Raw genomic sequence first — 17,103 nt, 5'->3', positions numbered from 1 at the left:
AGGAACACCTTCCCTTTCATAACAGTTGGGCCACTCAAATTAATGCCATACAGAAGAAACGGAGTACAAAGCCATATATCTAAAAGTACAACAATTTTATTGACATAAAGGTCAGACAAACAATTAAAAATTGGTATCAAAACAGAGGACACTCTATAAATGTTCACATGTACATAACAGGGTAACAGAACCTATGCTTAGACAAAGTATACTGTATTCTCCATATTAGTCATATAGGTAGCGCAGTAACCTGAAAGTGGCTATATCCTATCCAAAAAGTGCAAGTGCATATAATTTGGACAAAACAGTCCATATAAGGAAAGAAGGAGCCAGCAGTATCCGGAATGAAACAGCACCTTACCCATCTCAGTAGTCCTAAAAGCCTGCATGCCATGTTTAAGACCCCAACACGCGTTTTGCGATCGGTGCTTCCTCAGAGGGTGTATAGTGTCCTGTTGCAGCGATTGCAGTTTAAATAAGGAATGTCACAAGTGTTTGAATTAGCAAAGCACCAATGAGTATCCGGCGCATATCCACTGGTGTAACCAGAAGTGACGCATGCCCCACTTGCGGCCCCCAGTGCTGTAGCGTGCTTCCGGGTTCCGGACATGCGCAGTGCACTATAGAAGGCAGGAACGGGGCAGACATCACCGCCGGCCCCACACAAACAGAATGCGCACCTCATTGGTCAACTGAAAAAGGTAAGTAAAGAGTAGAATATTAACGACCGCGCCCCTTTCCTCGCTCCTCCCAAAAACCCATGCTCTGTTCGTATCTCAGTGCAATACCTAATACTGTGTTGTAGTGTTAATGATCTGTAAAAAGATGCATGTTTCCATAAAATTAGTGGTGAACTCTGCTACAATAAAGGGGAAAGGGCAAAAAATATATAAAGCTGCCTCCCTCACAATGCTATAAATGTGATCATGTTACAAAAGTGAGAATTAGTTATCTCATCAGTATAAACTTGGTGATAGATAATACATAGAAATATACAGTAGCATGTCATTCTGCAGAATTGCATTCAAAACTACTTTCAAATATGAGAAAAAAGTGCTACGCAATATCCATAAAAACTATTGCTGTAAGTAGACATATCGTTGTGATAAATACCATTGCAATAAACAAACAAACACAAAAAGTGAAAAAAACAAAACAAGATATACTATATAGAAATAAAAATGTACAAAAAAGAGCATATTATTTTGGGAAGGGTAAAAACAAGAAGGGAATAGTAAACCGCTATCATCAGATATAATGACAAAGTTATTATCAGAATATATATATATAGTTACATAGTTACATAGTTACATAGTTTGTACGGTTGAAAAAAGACACATGTCCATCAAGTTCAACCAAGGGATGGGAAAGGGGAAGTGGGATAGGAAAGGGGAAGTAAAAAATTTCTACACATAGCAGTTAATATTTTTTTGTTCTAGGAAATTATCTAAGCCTTTTTTAAAGCCATCTACTGTCCCCGCTGCGACCAGCTCCTGCGGTAGGCTATTCCATAGATTCACAGTTCTCACAGTAAAGAAGGCTTGTCGCCTCTGCAGGTTGAACCTTTTTTTCTCCAGACGGAGGGAGTGCCCCCTTGTTTTTTGAGGGGGTTTTACATGGAACAGGATTTCACCATATTTTTTGTATGCGCCATTCATATATTTATATAAGTTAATCATGTCCCCCCTTAGTCGTCTTTTCTCAAGGCTAAATAGGTTTAGTTCTTTTAATCTTTCCTCATAACTTAGATTCTCCATGCCCCTTATTAGCTTCGTTGCTCTTCTTTGTATTTTTTCCAACTCCAGGGCATCCTTTCTATGAACTGGAGCCCAGAACTGGACTGCATATTCTAGATGAGGCCTCACTAATGCTTTGTAAAGTGGCAATATTACATCCCTGTCCCGCGAGTCCATGCCTCTTTTGATACACGACAATATTTTGCTGGCCTTTGAAGCAGCTGATTGACACTGCATGCTGAAATTTAGTTTATGATTTACAAGTACACCCAGATCCTTCTCAACAATTGACTCCCCCAGTGTAGCTCCCCCTAGGACATATGATGCTTGCAGGTTTTTCGTACCCAGATACATAACTTTACATTTATCTACATTAAACTTCATTTGCCAAGTGGACGCCCAAACACTTAGTTTGTTTAAATCTGCCTGCAATTCATGAACATCTTCCATAGTCTGAACTATATTACATAGCTTGGTGTCATCTGCAAAAATAGAAATAGTGCTATTAATCCCATCCTCTATATCATTAATAAATAAGTTGAATAATAGTGGTCCCAGCACTGAACCCTGGGGTACACCACTTATAACTGGGGACCATTCAGAGTAGGAATCATTGACCACAACTCTCTGGATACGGTCCTTGAGCCAATTCTCAATCCAATTACAAACTATACTTTCTAAACCTATAGTCCTTAATTTACCCATTAGGCGTCTATGAGGGACAGTGTCAAATGCCTTTGCAAAGTCCAAAAACACTATATCCACAGCGGCCCCTCTGTCTAGGCTTCTGCTTACCTCTTCATAAAAACAAATCAGGTTGGTTTGACAGCTTCTGTCCTTTGTAAAACCATGCTGGCTGTCACTTATAATACTATTTATTGTCACATAATTCTGTATATAGTCCCTCAATAGCCCCTCAAACATTTTCCCCACAATTGATGTTAAGCTTACTGGTCTATAATTACCCGGCGAAGACCTAGTGCCCTTTTTGAAAATAGGCACCACATTTGCCCTGCGCCAGTCCCTTGGCACTATACCACTCATGAGAGACTCTCTAAATATTATGAAGAGGGGGACAGAAATAACAGAACTAAGCTCTTTAAGAACTCTAGGGTGTAACCCATCTGGTCCCGGGGCCTTGTGTACATTTATTTTATTTAATTTAGCTTGGACCATATCTACATTCATCCAATTCAGTATATCAACTGATAAATTAACAGCACTGGCACCGGCTACATCAGCTGCTCCTTCTTCTGTTGTATATACAGAGCGGAAGAACCCATTTAGTAACTCTGCCTTCTCTTGATCCCCTGTGACCAACTCCCCATTACCATTATCTAGGGGTCCTACATGTTCAGACCTTGGCTTTTTTGCATTTATATGCTTGAAGAATTTTTTAGGATTTGTTTTACTATCCTTGGCCACCTGCCTTTCATTTTGTATTTTTGCTGATTTTATTACATTTTTACAGATTTTATTAAGCTCTTTATATTTTACAAAGGCTGCAGATGTACCCTCAGATTTGTATTTTTTAAATGCCCTTTTTTTGTCATGTATTGCCCCTTTCACAGAAGGTGTAAGCCATGTGGGGTTTAATTTTAGTCGTTTATACTTGTTACCTGTAGGAATACATTTTGAACTATAATTACCCAAGGTAGATTTGAAAATCTCCCATTTGTCATTTGTCCCATTATTTGACATTAGTTCTTCCCAGTCTATATCCTGAATTGCCGCCCTCATCCTGGGGAAATTGGCTTTCTTAAAATTAAATGTTTTTGCCCTCCCAGCCTGCGTTTGTTTTTTACAGTATAGGTAAAATGTAACTATATTATGATCACTGTTACCGAGGTTTTCACGAACATTGACATTCCCAACAAGATCTGCATTATTAGAAATTACCAGATCCAACAGAGCTTCACCTCTAGTCGGGTCTTCCACAAACTGGCCCATAAAATTTTCCTGCAACAGGTTGAGGAAATGTCTCCCCTTTGCAGTTGAAGCCGAACCATGACACCAATTAATATCCCGGAAATTAAAATCTCCCATTATCACTACAGTACCCGCCTGTGCAGCCCGCTCCATCTGTTTATATATTTGACCTTCTATCACTTCAGTTATATTGGGGGGTCTATAGATTACACCAAAAGTAATTTTTTCAGTGTTTACTTCCCTTTGTAATTCCACCCACAAGGTTTCAACCTCCTCACAGTCTTCACCCTCTAATGTCTCATTTACACTCACCTTCATATCGCTTCTCACATACAGACATACACCACCACCTTTCCTATTTGCCCTGTCTTTCCGAAACAGTGTAAAACCCTGTAGATTTACAGCCCAGTCATGTGAAGAGTCCAGCCATGTTTCAGCAACACCAACTATATCTATATCTTCTTCCAGTATTAAGGCCTCCAGCTCCCCCATTTTGCTTGCTAGACTTCTGGCATTTGTGAACATACACTTTAACTTGCCTTTAAATGTTTCAATTTCACTATCAGAAATGTGATTATTTGACATTTGGGCCTTTTTATTTTCACTGCTGTTTTGTAACGAAAGGATCTCCTTATCTTGTTGCCTAGTCCTCTCCCCACCGTCTGTTTCTCCCCCCACCAATATAGTCTGACCCCTCTCTAACCTAACTACCCCTTTATTTCCTACATTGGCCTCCCTCCTCAGTCCTAGTTTAAACACTCCGCCACCCCAGCTAGAATTCTCTCCCCCAGCACAGCGGACCCCCTTCCATTTAGGTGCAATGTATATATATATACATATCAGTAATCCCGATCTTGATGCGGGGGGCAGAGAGGTTTTACTGCGACCATTCCGAATCTATATCATAGACATCATATATATTTCAGATGTTTATATATTTCTTCTGTAATAATAATTGCCTTATATTTCTTATGTAGGAGCAATCAAGCTGGAAAGATTTGGTACAACAGATACCTAATAGAACATATAATACAAGACACATAAAAAGAATTAAAAAGCATGCTTGGTGATAAGGATATATTACTCCAAAAATGGGGCAAAGCTGAGTTTCTTGTTGAGTCCAAAAGGTGTCATTGAACCCAATTTAACGATCCATCTGCACTCTCTCTGTGCCAAGACCTTTTTCAAGTCACCCCCTCTGATGCCACAATGTATGCGGTCTATACCTCTAATATTTAGGGACTTGGGATTACAGCCATGATATAATTTAAAATGCCTTGGTAGAGTTTTTAGTTGAGTAGGGTCATCTATAGCACTGGCTCGTCTAATATCCCGCACATGTTCTCTAGTACATAATTTGAGTTCTCTGGAGGTCAGGCCTATATAGACCTTAGGGCAACCACACACCGCGTAATAGATTATGTGGGTCGTACTGCAAGAGATGTAATCTCTTATTTTAAAAGATTTCTTGCCATCGACTGATGTAAAGTCTGTTGTTCTACTGATGTTAGGACCCGATATACAGTCACCGCAAGGGTAACAGCCTAGTCTCGGTCCTCGTTATCCAAATGGATTCGAGGCTTTAGGTACGTAATGGCTCTTAACCAAGAGGTCTCTGAGGTTCTTACTTCTCTTGGCCGTCATCATAGGTTTCTCAGGAAGGTTCAGAGTGGGCTCAGACCTTAAGATTGGCCAATGGCGCTCCAAAATTGTCCTCATTCTCTCCCATTGGCCATTGTATGTGGTTATAAAGCGTACACCGGGATCTCAGTTTTTGCGGGGCTTATATCTCAGTAAATCACTACGTGGTGTTGTTTTGGCTCTAATATATCCTGCCTTTATTGTCCTTTTACTGTAGCCCCCATACTCAAATCTGGACCGCAGATCTTCGGACTATTGTTCGAAAAGACTATTCATGGAACAGATCCGCCTCATCCTGAGAAATTGGCCAACCGGGATGGCTTTGATAGTGGGTCATGCATGAGATGACGAGGCATGCAGTAATGAATTCACAGATGTAAACTTTCGAAAAACGTCTGTTTGGAGATATTCACATTGATCAGCGAACATCCGTATATCCAGAAATTCCATTCTCTGTCTGTGGAAAGTGTATGTCAATCTGACATTAAATTGATTTGAATTCAAATACTGCATAAAGCTCGCCAAATCAGACTCAGATCCTCACCACACAAAAAGAATGTCATCTATGTAGGGTAGCCAGCACTGCAGATGGTCCGCGGCATGGGCGCCGTCCCCCTGGAAAACCTGTCTCTCCCAAAAGCCGAGAAACAGGTTAAGATAATAGTCAATAAATTTTCATATGGGGTCACAAAGACCTCCCATACCTGATACGATCGGACGTCCCGGAGGGTGGGTGGGATTTTTGTGTACTTTTGGCAGAAAATATACAGTTGGAATCTTGGGATCTGTGGTCATAAGTCCTTCATAGATTTTTTTAGGAATAATTCCTTTTTCCAAGGCAGTATATAAAATTGTAGCCAGTTCTGAGGAGAATGAGGGCAATGGATTGTGTGTTAGCTTTGTATATGTATGTTCACACCCGCCGTTGTCTAAATGCTTCTTTTTCGTATTTGTCACTAGGCCAGACCACAATGTTGCCCACCTTGTCTGCGGCCTTGATTACAACATCATCAAAGGATTGAAGCTCTTTCAGAGCTTTCCTCTGAGGTGTGGTTAGATTGTCACTATTCGTAAAGGTGTATAGTTGTTTAAACTCATCCACCACCATTTTTGTGAAAATTTCAACTTGAGGGCACACAGATAAGGGGGAATGTACTCCACACCTTACATATAACCTGATGCACTCCGCCCAGTTTACATATACACTGATGTACTTTGCACAGATTACATATACCCTGATGTACTTCTCACATATTACATATACCCTGATGTACTCTGCCCAGTTTACATATACCCAGATGTACTCTGCACAGCTTACATATACCCTGATGTACTCTGCACAGTTTACATATACCCTGATGTACTCCACCCAGATTATATATACCCTAATGTACTCCGCACAGCTTATTTATACCCTGATGTACTCCGCACAGCTTACATATACCCTGATGTACTCCGCATATCTTACATTTACCCTGATGAACTCCGCACATATTACATATACCCTGATGTACTCCAACAGATTACATATACGCTGATGTACTCCTCCCAGCTTACATATACCCCGATGTACTCCGCATTGCTTATTTATACCCTGGTGTACTCCGCCCAGCTTACATATACCCTGATGTACTCACACCTTACATATACCCTGATGTACTCTGCACAGATTACATATACCATGATGTACTCCGCACAGCTTACATATGCCCCATATTATAAGCTGAAATACCAGTAAAACCCCAAACAAAATTATTACCAAGCAAAATCTACGCTCCAAAAGCCAAATGGCGCTCGTTCTGAGCCTGACAGTGTTCCCAAACAGCAGTTTATGACCGCATACGGGATATTACTGTATTCTGTAGAACCCCCTTAACAATTTATGGGGTGTGTGTCTCCAGTGGCACAAGCTGGGCACAACATATTGGTCACTGAAATGGCATATCTGTGGAAAAATTGCCGTTTTCAATCTGCAACATCCACTGTGCACTAATTTCTGAAACACTTGTGGGGTCAAAATGCTCACAATACCTCTAGATACATTTCTTCAGGGATGTAGTTTCCAAAATGGGGTAATTTTTTGGGGCTTTCCACTGTACTGGTACCTTAGCTCAATGCAACATGGTGTCAGAAAACTAATTTTGTGAAGCCTCCACTCCAAAAACCAAATCACACTCCTTCCCTTTAGAGCCTTGCTGTGTGTCCAAATAGCCGTTTATGACCAAATGTGGGGTATTGCCATACTCGGGAGAAATTGCTTTATAAATTTAGGGTGGCTTTTTCTCCTTTATTCCTTGTGAAAATGAAAATATGCAACTTTTCAGTGGAAAAAATGTTGATATTAATTTTTACGGCCTAATTCCAATAAATTCTGCAAAAGACCTGTGGTGTCTAAATGCTCACTATACCACTTTATAGATTCCTTAAGGGGTGTAGTTTCCCAAATGGGGTCACCTTTGGGGGGTCCCTACAGTTTTGGCCCCGCAGGGGCTTTTGAAATGTGACATGGCACCCGAAAACCATTCCAGCTTAATTTAGGCTCCAAATGGTGTTCCTTCCCTTTTGAGCCCTGCAGTGTGTCCAAACAGCAGTTTATGACCACTTATGGGCCTAATTCTACAAAATTTGGCAAAAAATCTGTGGAGTTAATGCTCACTATACCGCTCGATAAATTCCTTCAGGGTTGTAGTTTCCCAAATGGGGTCACTTTTGGGGGTTTTCAATGATTTGGTTCCGCAGGGGCTTTGAAAATGTGACATGGAGCTGCAAACCATTCCAGCAAAATTTGAGCTCCAAAAGCCAAATGGTGCTCCTTCCCTTCTAAGCCCTGCCGTGGGTCCAAACAGCAGTTTATTGCCACATATGGGGTATTGCTGTGCTCAGAAGAGTTTGCATTTCAAATTTTGGGGTTCTTTTTCTCCTTTATTTATTGTGAAAATGGAAAGATCTGAGTTAAAACGACATTTTATTAGAAAAAACAAAAAACATAATTTTCATTTTCACGGCCTAATTCCACTAAAGTCAGCAGAAATCCTATTGGATCAAAATGCTTACTGTACCCCTTGATAAATTCCTTGAGGGGTGGTTTCTCAAATGGGGTCACTTTTGGGGGTTTTCCACTGTTTTGGTCCTACAGGGGTTTTGCAAATTCGACATGGCACCCGAAAACCATTGCCGCAAAACTTGAGCTACAAAAGCCAAATTGTGCTCCTTCCCTTCTGAGCTCTGCCGTGTGTCCAAACAGCAGTTTATTACCACATATGGGGTATTGCCATAATCGGGAGAAATTGCTTTTCAAATATCGAGGCCTTTTTTGTCCTTTATTCCTTGTAAAAATTTAAAATGTCTACGTTGTATTGGAAAACATTTTTTTTAATTTTCACTGCCTCATTCCACTAAATTCAGCAAAAAAAACTGTGGGGTCAAAATACTCACTATAGTCCTTCATAAATTCTTTGATGGGTGTAGTTTGCCAAATTGTGTCTTTTTGGGAGTGTTTCCACTGTTTGGCCCCACAAGACCTCTTCAAACCTGACATGGTGCCTAAAATATATTCGAATAAAAAGAAGGCCCCAAAATCATCTAAGTGCTCCTTTTGCTCATGAGGCCTGTATCTAAGAAATTGCTGCTAAAGCCTTGTAACGCCGTAAAAAAAGAAAAGAACGTTTGAAAAAACTATGCCAACATAAATCAGACATAGGAAATGTGAAATAGTAACTGTTTTGTGTAATATTACTATCTGTTTTATAAGCAGATACATTGAAATTTAGAAAGGCGCTAATATTTGCAAATTTTCTCAAAATTTTGGTGTTTTTCACAAATAAATATTGAATTGATCGACCACATTTTTTCACTAACATAAAGCACAATATGTCACAAGAAAACAATAAGAATCGTTTGGATAGGTAAAAGCATTCCAAAGCTATTACCACATAAAGTGACACGTCAGATTTGATAAAATCGGCTTCGTCTTTAAGGCCAAAACAGGCTGTGTCCTGAAAGGGTTAAGATTCACTTAAAAAAAAAATTTTATTAAGGTATTCAGTAATAAACACAAACAAACACTTTGTCAAGGTGTGGTGTTAATTACATTGACATATTATGGAAATTTAATAGAGAATCAATGGTATATTTAGAAACGCATATACATTTCAGATAATGGGATAGTATACATCCCTTCTGACAATAGGAAGAACAGTCAGATACAGTTGCGATTGTATAAGAGACGTGCTACGTTATGACGTCACTTAAGCAAAAATAGTGAACTATAAATAATAAGTAAAAAATGATGCCAGTGAGTCTCACTTAGATCTAAAGAGAGATTAAATGATATCAACAGATTATAAGGGAGGGTCACCCGCCAGTTCTCTCTCCAAGTAGCATGTGGTCAAGTGGAAATGGCACTATGATTCACTTTTAATCTAATTTTCAAGTAATCAACGAGAAAATCAATGAGGGCATTCTAGTATTTAGACCTATAATACCACTTGTTTTATTTTTGTCTTATCAGTTGAAACAATTTGCCTTAAAGAACGGCAGAAAGTGCTAAGTGTAAAGCGCCCTATTCTAGGAGCATTTCTACCTGATTGTGATGAAAAAGGCGACTACAGTCCAAAGCAATGCCATGGTAGCACCGGATATTGTTGGTGTGTTACCAAAGACGGTAAAGAGATACAGGGTACGAGAACTCCACCTGGGCAGTCACCTCCTAAATGTGAAGTCACAGGTGAGAAACTACAGTGTAAATCGACACTCAACTTACTAACTAATTAAAGGCTATGTACAATTTTTTAATTTTTTTTTTTTTAATAAAAATGTGCATCAGTGTGCTTTGTGTAACTTTCAAAATTCATTTTATCAAAAATCATTTTTACTTTTTGAGATACAGCTGCTTTGTATATTGTTTACCGAGCGCCTGTCTGTTACGTCAGCGGCACTGACGGATTTAGTGTCAGCGACATGCAGAATCCACCTATTATCGTTCATATCTAAGTTCCATGGACCTGATGGATTCAGGTCTCAGCGCAAAATACAGCTGTTCTATATACAGAATACAAAAGCAGATGTATCTCAAAAAGTATAAATAATTTGTATTAAAAAGTATTGAGAAAGTTGCACCAAACACACTGATAGATATTTTTATTAAAAAAACAAAAAAGTTTTCATATGTGTACATAGCCTTAATTAAAATGCATCTGTCACTAGACAGTTTTGCACTTAACCATAAGTATCTGAAGGATAATTTAAGCAGTAGGTGTTAAAGAGGCTCTGTCACCAGATTATAAGTGCCCTATCTCCTACATAATGTGATCGGCGCTGTAATGTAGATAACAGCAGTGGTTTTTATTTGGAAAAACAATCATTTTTGAGCAAGTTATGAGCAATTTTAGATTTATGCTAATTAGTTTCTTAAAGACCAACTGGGCGTGTTTTTACTTTTGACCAAGTGGGTGTTGTACAGAGGAGTGTATCAGTGACTAATCAGCATCATACACTTTTCATTGTTTCAGCTCAGCATGATCCACACCACAGTGTGATTGTGCAGTGAAAGAAGCTGGGCTGGAACAATGAGAAGTGTAGGACACTGATTGGTCAGCGTCATACACTTCTCTGTACAACGCCCACTTGGTCAAAAGTAAAAACACACCCAGTTGGTCTTTAAGAAACTAATTAGCATAAATCTAAAATTGCTCATAACTTGCTGAAAAATGATCGTATTTCAAAATAAAAACCACTTCTGTTATTTACATTACAGCGCCGATCAGATTATGTAGGAGATAGGGCACTTATAATCTGGTGACAGAGCCTCCTTAAGTAAGTTCATTAAACATGCCTCCAAACTGTATGTCCGGAGGAAGGAAGACAAAGGGACTCATCTTTTGCAGCTTTTATATTTTTACTTTAAAGAGTTAATAGAGGGGAATACATTGTTCAGGAATCTCATCTATTTACTAGAGTTAAAGACACCAGATTATAAATGCCCTATCTCCTACATAATCTGATCGGCGCTGTAATGTAGATAACAACAGTGGTTTTTATTTTGAAAAATTATCATTTTTGACCAAGTTAGAAACAATTTTAGATTTATGCTGATTAGTTTCTTAATTGACAACTGGGCGTGTTTTTACTTTTTACCAACTGGGCATTGTACAGAGGAGTGTATGACGCTGACCAATCAGTGACCAATCAGCGTCATACACTTCTTATTGTTCAAGCCCAGCTTCTTTAATTGCACAATCACACTGTAACAATGGGCTGGAACAATGAGAAGTGTATGGGTTCCATTTTTTTTCCCTGAAAGGGGGAAACTGCGGTTTGGGAACATGTTGACCTCTGTTTTGGTAACACTATTTTCCATGTGGTTATTGTTTATGTTTTTTGCTGAGCTTTTACTTTTTAATTTGTGCATTTTAGTATATAATACCCCAATTCCCATGTTTTTGGGAGAAAATCTAGCAAACTGTATATATGTAAATAGGTATTAAACTTTATCCATTAATACTCGTGGCCTGAAATCCCTGCTTTGGAAAGGGGCCTTTAGGTCTAATTGCAATATTTTATGCGTTCAAGAATCCCATTTAGTTTTAAAAGATTCTCATTTGTTTAAAAATAAAAAATGTCCCTATATTTTTCAAACATCCACAGATGGGAAGAAAGCGGGAGTTATTATTGCCGTAAAATAATCATTTTCTTTCAAATGTTTTGATACCTACTCAGATCCTCAGGGGAGATATATAGTTCTGGTATGTGAAGGTGATAACTCGTTTACACATTAGTTACCCTTTATGCTCCCAATGTCCGACAAATCCTGTTTATTAGGATAGTGCTGGCTAAGACTAAAACTCTTTAAAAAGGGGGTTTAATATTGTGTGGAGACTTCAACATTGTGATAAATTCAGACATAGACCATACTAGGGGGAACAACAGATTGACACCTGACTTGCACTCTCTGGTTCTGGAAGAGAGGCTGCATGACATTTGGAGATATAATAATAATAATAATATTCTTTATTTATATAGCGCCACCATATTACGCAGCACTTTACAATTTAGAGGGAACGTGAAACAGACAATATCAGACATTACATAGTGACAAAGCTAATTTACAATTCAAACAAGAGGAGTGAGGACCCTGCTCGCAAGAGCTTACAATCTATGAGATATCAACATCAGCGGAAGAGCAAGACTACACATTTTATTCTCTCCTGCATGGAGTGGACACCAGAATAGATTTCTTCCTAGTTGACAGGGAGATATTATTAAATTCTTCTTCCTCTAAATTTGGCTTAATAACTTGGTCAGACCACGCACCAATTGAACTTACACAGTCTGATAAATCCACCTGTCGACCTATATCTCCTTGGAGACTGAATACCTTTCTACTAAAATCTTCTTCTCTCCAAAGCTCCATCAGCACTGCCCTAAAATAATTATTTCATATAAATTCTCTAACTGCTTCTTCCCAAGTATTTCTCTGGTGTACACATAAAGCTTATGTTAGAGGATTATTCATTCAAGCTGCTGCGAAAGCCAAGAGGGAAAGAGATAAAGTACAGGATTCCCTGATTAAAAATATTCAACTCTTAGAAAACCAACTAAAAGCAAATCCTACAGGATCCCTTAAAAATGAGACAAGAAACCTTAGAGATAAATTAAGTTCTCTCCGCTTCTCCTATGAAAAGAATTTGGGAAAACTGAAATGGAATTTTTATATTCAAGGGGATAGACCAAGTAAAGTTTTAGCATGGAGAGTAAAACAATACAATGCTAAGACTAAAATGCCGTTCTTAAAATCCCCAGGGTATCACTGATGCCTTCGCACAAAACTATGATACATTGTATAACCTTAAATATGACAAATCCCTTCCAGAAATCTCTAAAACCATTGTTGATGACTTTCTTTCCCAATTAAAACTCCCTGCATTGTCTGATTCACAATTACATCATTTAACTGCCACCATTATGATTGATGAGCTGAGAAAAGTAATACTTCATGTAAAACAAAACAAATCTCCCGGCCCAGAAAGGTTACCAAACGAGTACTATAGAGCTTTCTCAGATCTTTTGCTACGACATTTTAGGAACACCCTTATGAAAATAGAATCCAGCCACGCTCCTCCACCAGAGATGCTACGAGCTATCATTATTACCCTTCCTAAACCCGGGAAGACACCAGACTCTCCTGCTAACTTTCGTCCCATATCCCTCTTAAACAGTGACATAAAACTTTATGCCAAATTTCTAGCAAATAGATTGAACAATTGGTTACCTTCATTGATTGCTTTAGAACAAGTGGGCTATGTCAAAGGCCGTCAAGCCAGAGACAGAACTCGTACGATCAGGGGCGTAGCTAAAGGCTCATGGGCCCCGATGCAAAAGTTCTTATTGGGCCCCCCCCGCAAACTCCTCATGGCCGACGGTCCGCAGCTTTCAGCTACATCGCTGGGTCTCCTAAGTGACCCAACAATGCAGCACTAGCAGCCAGGGGCGTCACTAAGGCTGGGTTCACACACCCTATTTATGGACGTAATTCGGGCGTTTTAGCATTGAATTACGTCCGAAAATGCGGCTCAAAAGCATTGGCAAACATCTGCCCATTCATTAGAATGGGTCTTACGATGTTCTGTGCCGACGGTCATTTTTTTTACGCGCCGCTGTCAAAAGGCGGCGCGTAAAAAAGACGTGCCTGTCATTTCTTCAGACGTAAATGGAGCAGTTTTCCATGGACTCCATGGAAAAACAGCTCCAATTACGTCCGTAATGGACGCAGCGAAATAGCGCCTCAACATGCCAATACGGCTGAAATTACGGTGCTGTTTTCTCCTGAAAACAGCACCGTAATTTCAGCCGTAATGGACGCTGCCGTGTGAACATACCCTCAGGGCTTAAAATGTCAGCGGAAATAGCCCCAATACATATGTGTCAGCCCAAAAAAAAATGTGTGTATAGGAGACAGCATATCTATAGCACTACGACCCTATAAACTATGGATAGGATTAGATACATTGGCTCAGCAGACAGTATCACACATGATAGGATTAGATACAGTGGCTGAGCAGACAGTATCACACATGATAGGATTAGATACAATGACTCAGCAGACAGTATCACACATGAGAGGATTAGATACAATGACTCAGCAGACAGTATCACACATGATAGGATTAGATACAGTGGCTCAGAAGGCAGTATCACACATGATAGGATTAGATATAGGGCCCAGCAGATAGTATCACACATGATAGGATTAGATACAGTAGCTCAGCAGACAGTATCACACATGATAGGATTTGATATAGGGCCCAGCAGACAGTATCACACATGATACAATTAGGTACAGGGCCCAGCAGACAGTATCACACATGATTGGATTAGATACAGGGCTCAGCTCGCTGACATTGCGGCTTCAGCGCTGGACCCAGGAAAGGTAAGAATAATAATTTAGCTTCTTTATGTGTTTTTTTACAGATTCAGTTGTTGGACTTCGGATTCAAGGACTTCAATGACGGCGTTTTTTTTATTCTCAATAAAATGGTTAATGGGGGTTGTGTTTTTTTATTTCAATAAAATATTTTTTCTATGTGCTTGTATCTTTTTAAACTTTATTATCACCACCTTAGTAATGGCCGCTGGCTGATTGACAACCTCCATTACTAAGGCGGGGCTTAATGTTAGCCGGTGCAGAGGCCAACACTAACCCCCATTATTACCCCGGTACCCACCGCCACCAGGGGTACTGGGAAGAGCCAAGTACGAACCAGTACCCGTCCATCTGTAGTGACGGGCAGGCACCGGGGCGGCCGCAGGCTGGTAGTATTAGGCTGGGGAAGGCTAAAAACAGTGGCCCTTCCCACCCTGGTAATGCTGCCTGCTGCTGCTGTGTTGTATCTGGCTGGTTATGAAAATTGGGGGGGACCCCACATCGTTCTTTCCAATTATAATATTTTTTTTTTAAATGACGTGGGGTCCCCCCCATTTTTCATAACCAGCCAGATACAATAAAGCAGCAGCAGCCTAGCATCACCAGGGTGGGAAAGGCCACTGTATCTGGCCTTTCCCCTCCTGATACTACCAGCCTGCGGCCGCCCCAGTGGCCGACCATCACTACAGATGGTCAGGGACTGGATCGTACCCGTCTCTTCCCAGCACCCCTGGTGGCGGTGGGTACCGGGGTAATAAAGGGGGTTAGTGTTAGCCTCTGCACCGGCTAACACTAAGCCCCGCCTTAGCAATGGATGCTGTCAATCAGCCGACGGCCATTACTAAGGCGGTAGTAATATAGTTTTTAAAAAAAACAAAGACATAGAAAAAATATTTTATTGAAATAAAAAAAATCCCCACACAACCCTCATTAACCATTTTATTGATTATAAAAAAAAAAGACGTCATCGAAGTAGTACTGGAATCCGCCGTAGTCCAACGACCGAACCTGTAAGAAAACACAAAAAAAACGATTAGTAACACATGTGTTAGGCTTAGATACAGGGCCCATGTGTGATACTGTCTGTGGGACCCTGTATCTAAGCCTACCACAACATAGGCTTAGATACAGGGTCCAGCAGACAGTAATCTTATACAGTATAAGATTACTGTCTGCTGGACCCTGTATCTAAACCTACAGTGTGGTAGGCTTATATACAGGACCCATCAGACAGGATCACACATGGGCCATGTATCTAAGCCTACAATCTGTGATCCTGTCGCATGGGCCCCCTAAGCCTGCTACATCGTAGGCTTAGGGGTTGTGTAGTCCCTAAGGATAGGCCATCAATAGCTGATGTGTCGGGGTCCGTCTCCCGGGACCCGCAAATCAACTGTTTTGAAGGGGCCGCAGCACTCGTACGAGAGCTGCTTCCCCTTCATTTCACTACTCGCTCGCACTGTGAATCTCCGACACCGATTCACAGTGTGACCGGAATGAAGGGGAGCAGCTCTCGTACGAGTGCTGCAGCCCCTTCAAAACAGCTGATTAGCGGGTCCCGGGATTCCGACCCCGCCAGTCAGGGCTAATCTTACCTTCCTCTTCAGTTCTATCCTCTCGTTGCTGTGGCGGCGCATAGCGCTGTGACGTCATGTGCTGCGCACAGCGCTTAACGTCAGGACCTCCGCTGCGATCCGGAACCAGGAAGGTAAGTACAGTCTGTTACTATAGTAACAGGGGCCCGCGGCCCGAGTTACTATAGTAACTTTTTATTGATGCGGTGCGGGGGGTTGTGGACCGCTGCGACCCCTATAGCTACGCCAGTGCGTACGATCTTAGATCTCATTCAAGTAGCAAATAATTCCACAAAGCCAACTATATTTCTTTCCTTAGATGCAGAAAAAGCCTTCAATACGGTTTATTGGCAATTTCTCGAAGGGTATCTTCGATAAATTTGGCTTCCACTCATTTCTAAAACCAGCTATTCTCTCCCTGTATTCATCACCATCAGCTAATGTATTCTCTTCTGGTTATTTCTATAAAACCATTAGCATCTCAAATGAAACTCGTCAGGGATGCCCATTGTCCCCTTTAATATTCTCCTTATGAATGGAGCCATTCACCGAGTTAATCTGCAGCTCCCATTCAGTTTCAAGTATCAAGGTAGGACAGATAGATCACAAAATAGGGCTTTACGCCGATGATGTAATCCTTACTTGTACTTCACGCCTTTCATACTTAATGAGATATTGAATATTATCGCAAAATATTCTAGAGCAATCTATTACAAACTAAACATCTCCAAATCTATGATGCTCCCAATAAACATTGACCCACTATTTAAAAAGGCTTTATCTAAATTTCACTTTATTTGGG

General features: G+C 40.3%; 1 protein-coding gene across 6 annotated transcripts in view; it reads left to right on the top strand.

The window, feature by feature from the left end:
- Window positions 1-17,103, top strand: part of LOC142759243 (saxiphilin-like) — a 137,281-nt gene that overhangs the window by 72,097 nt on the left and 48,081 nt on the right. For 5 of the 6 annotated variants that reach the window (XM_075861209.1, XM_075861208.1, XM_075861206.1 and 2 more), the window contains one exon: window positions 9,817-10,032. The exons of the other annotated variant lie outside the window; for it this stretch is intronic. In XM_075861209.1, coding sequence (XP_075717324.1) covers window positions 9,817-10,032 — 216 coding nt within the window. The remainder of the gene's footprint in view (window positions 1-9,816; window positions 10,033-17,103) is intronic. 6 annotated transcript variants of the gene reach the window in all.

This window comes from Rhinoderma darwinii, chromosome 4, assembly GCF_050947455.1.
Source record: "Rhinoderma darwinii isolate aRhiDar2 chromosome 4, aRhiDar2.hap1, whole genome shotgun sequence".
Taxonomy (NCBI): Eukaryota; Metazoa; Chordata; class Amphibia; order Anura; family Rhinodermatidae; genus Rhinoderma; species Rhinoderma darwinii.
Note: the sequence above shows the minus strand (reverse complement) of the source record. Positions and strands in the feature narration are given on the sequence as shown.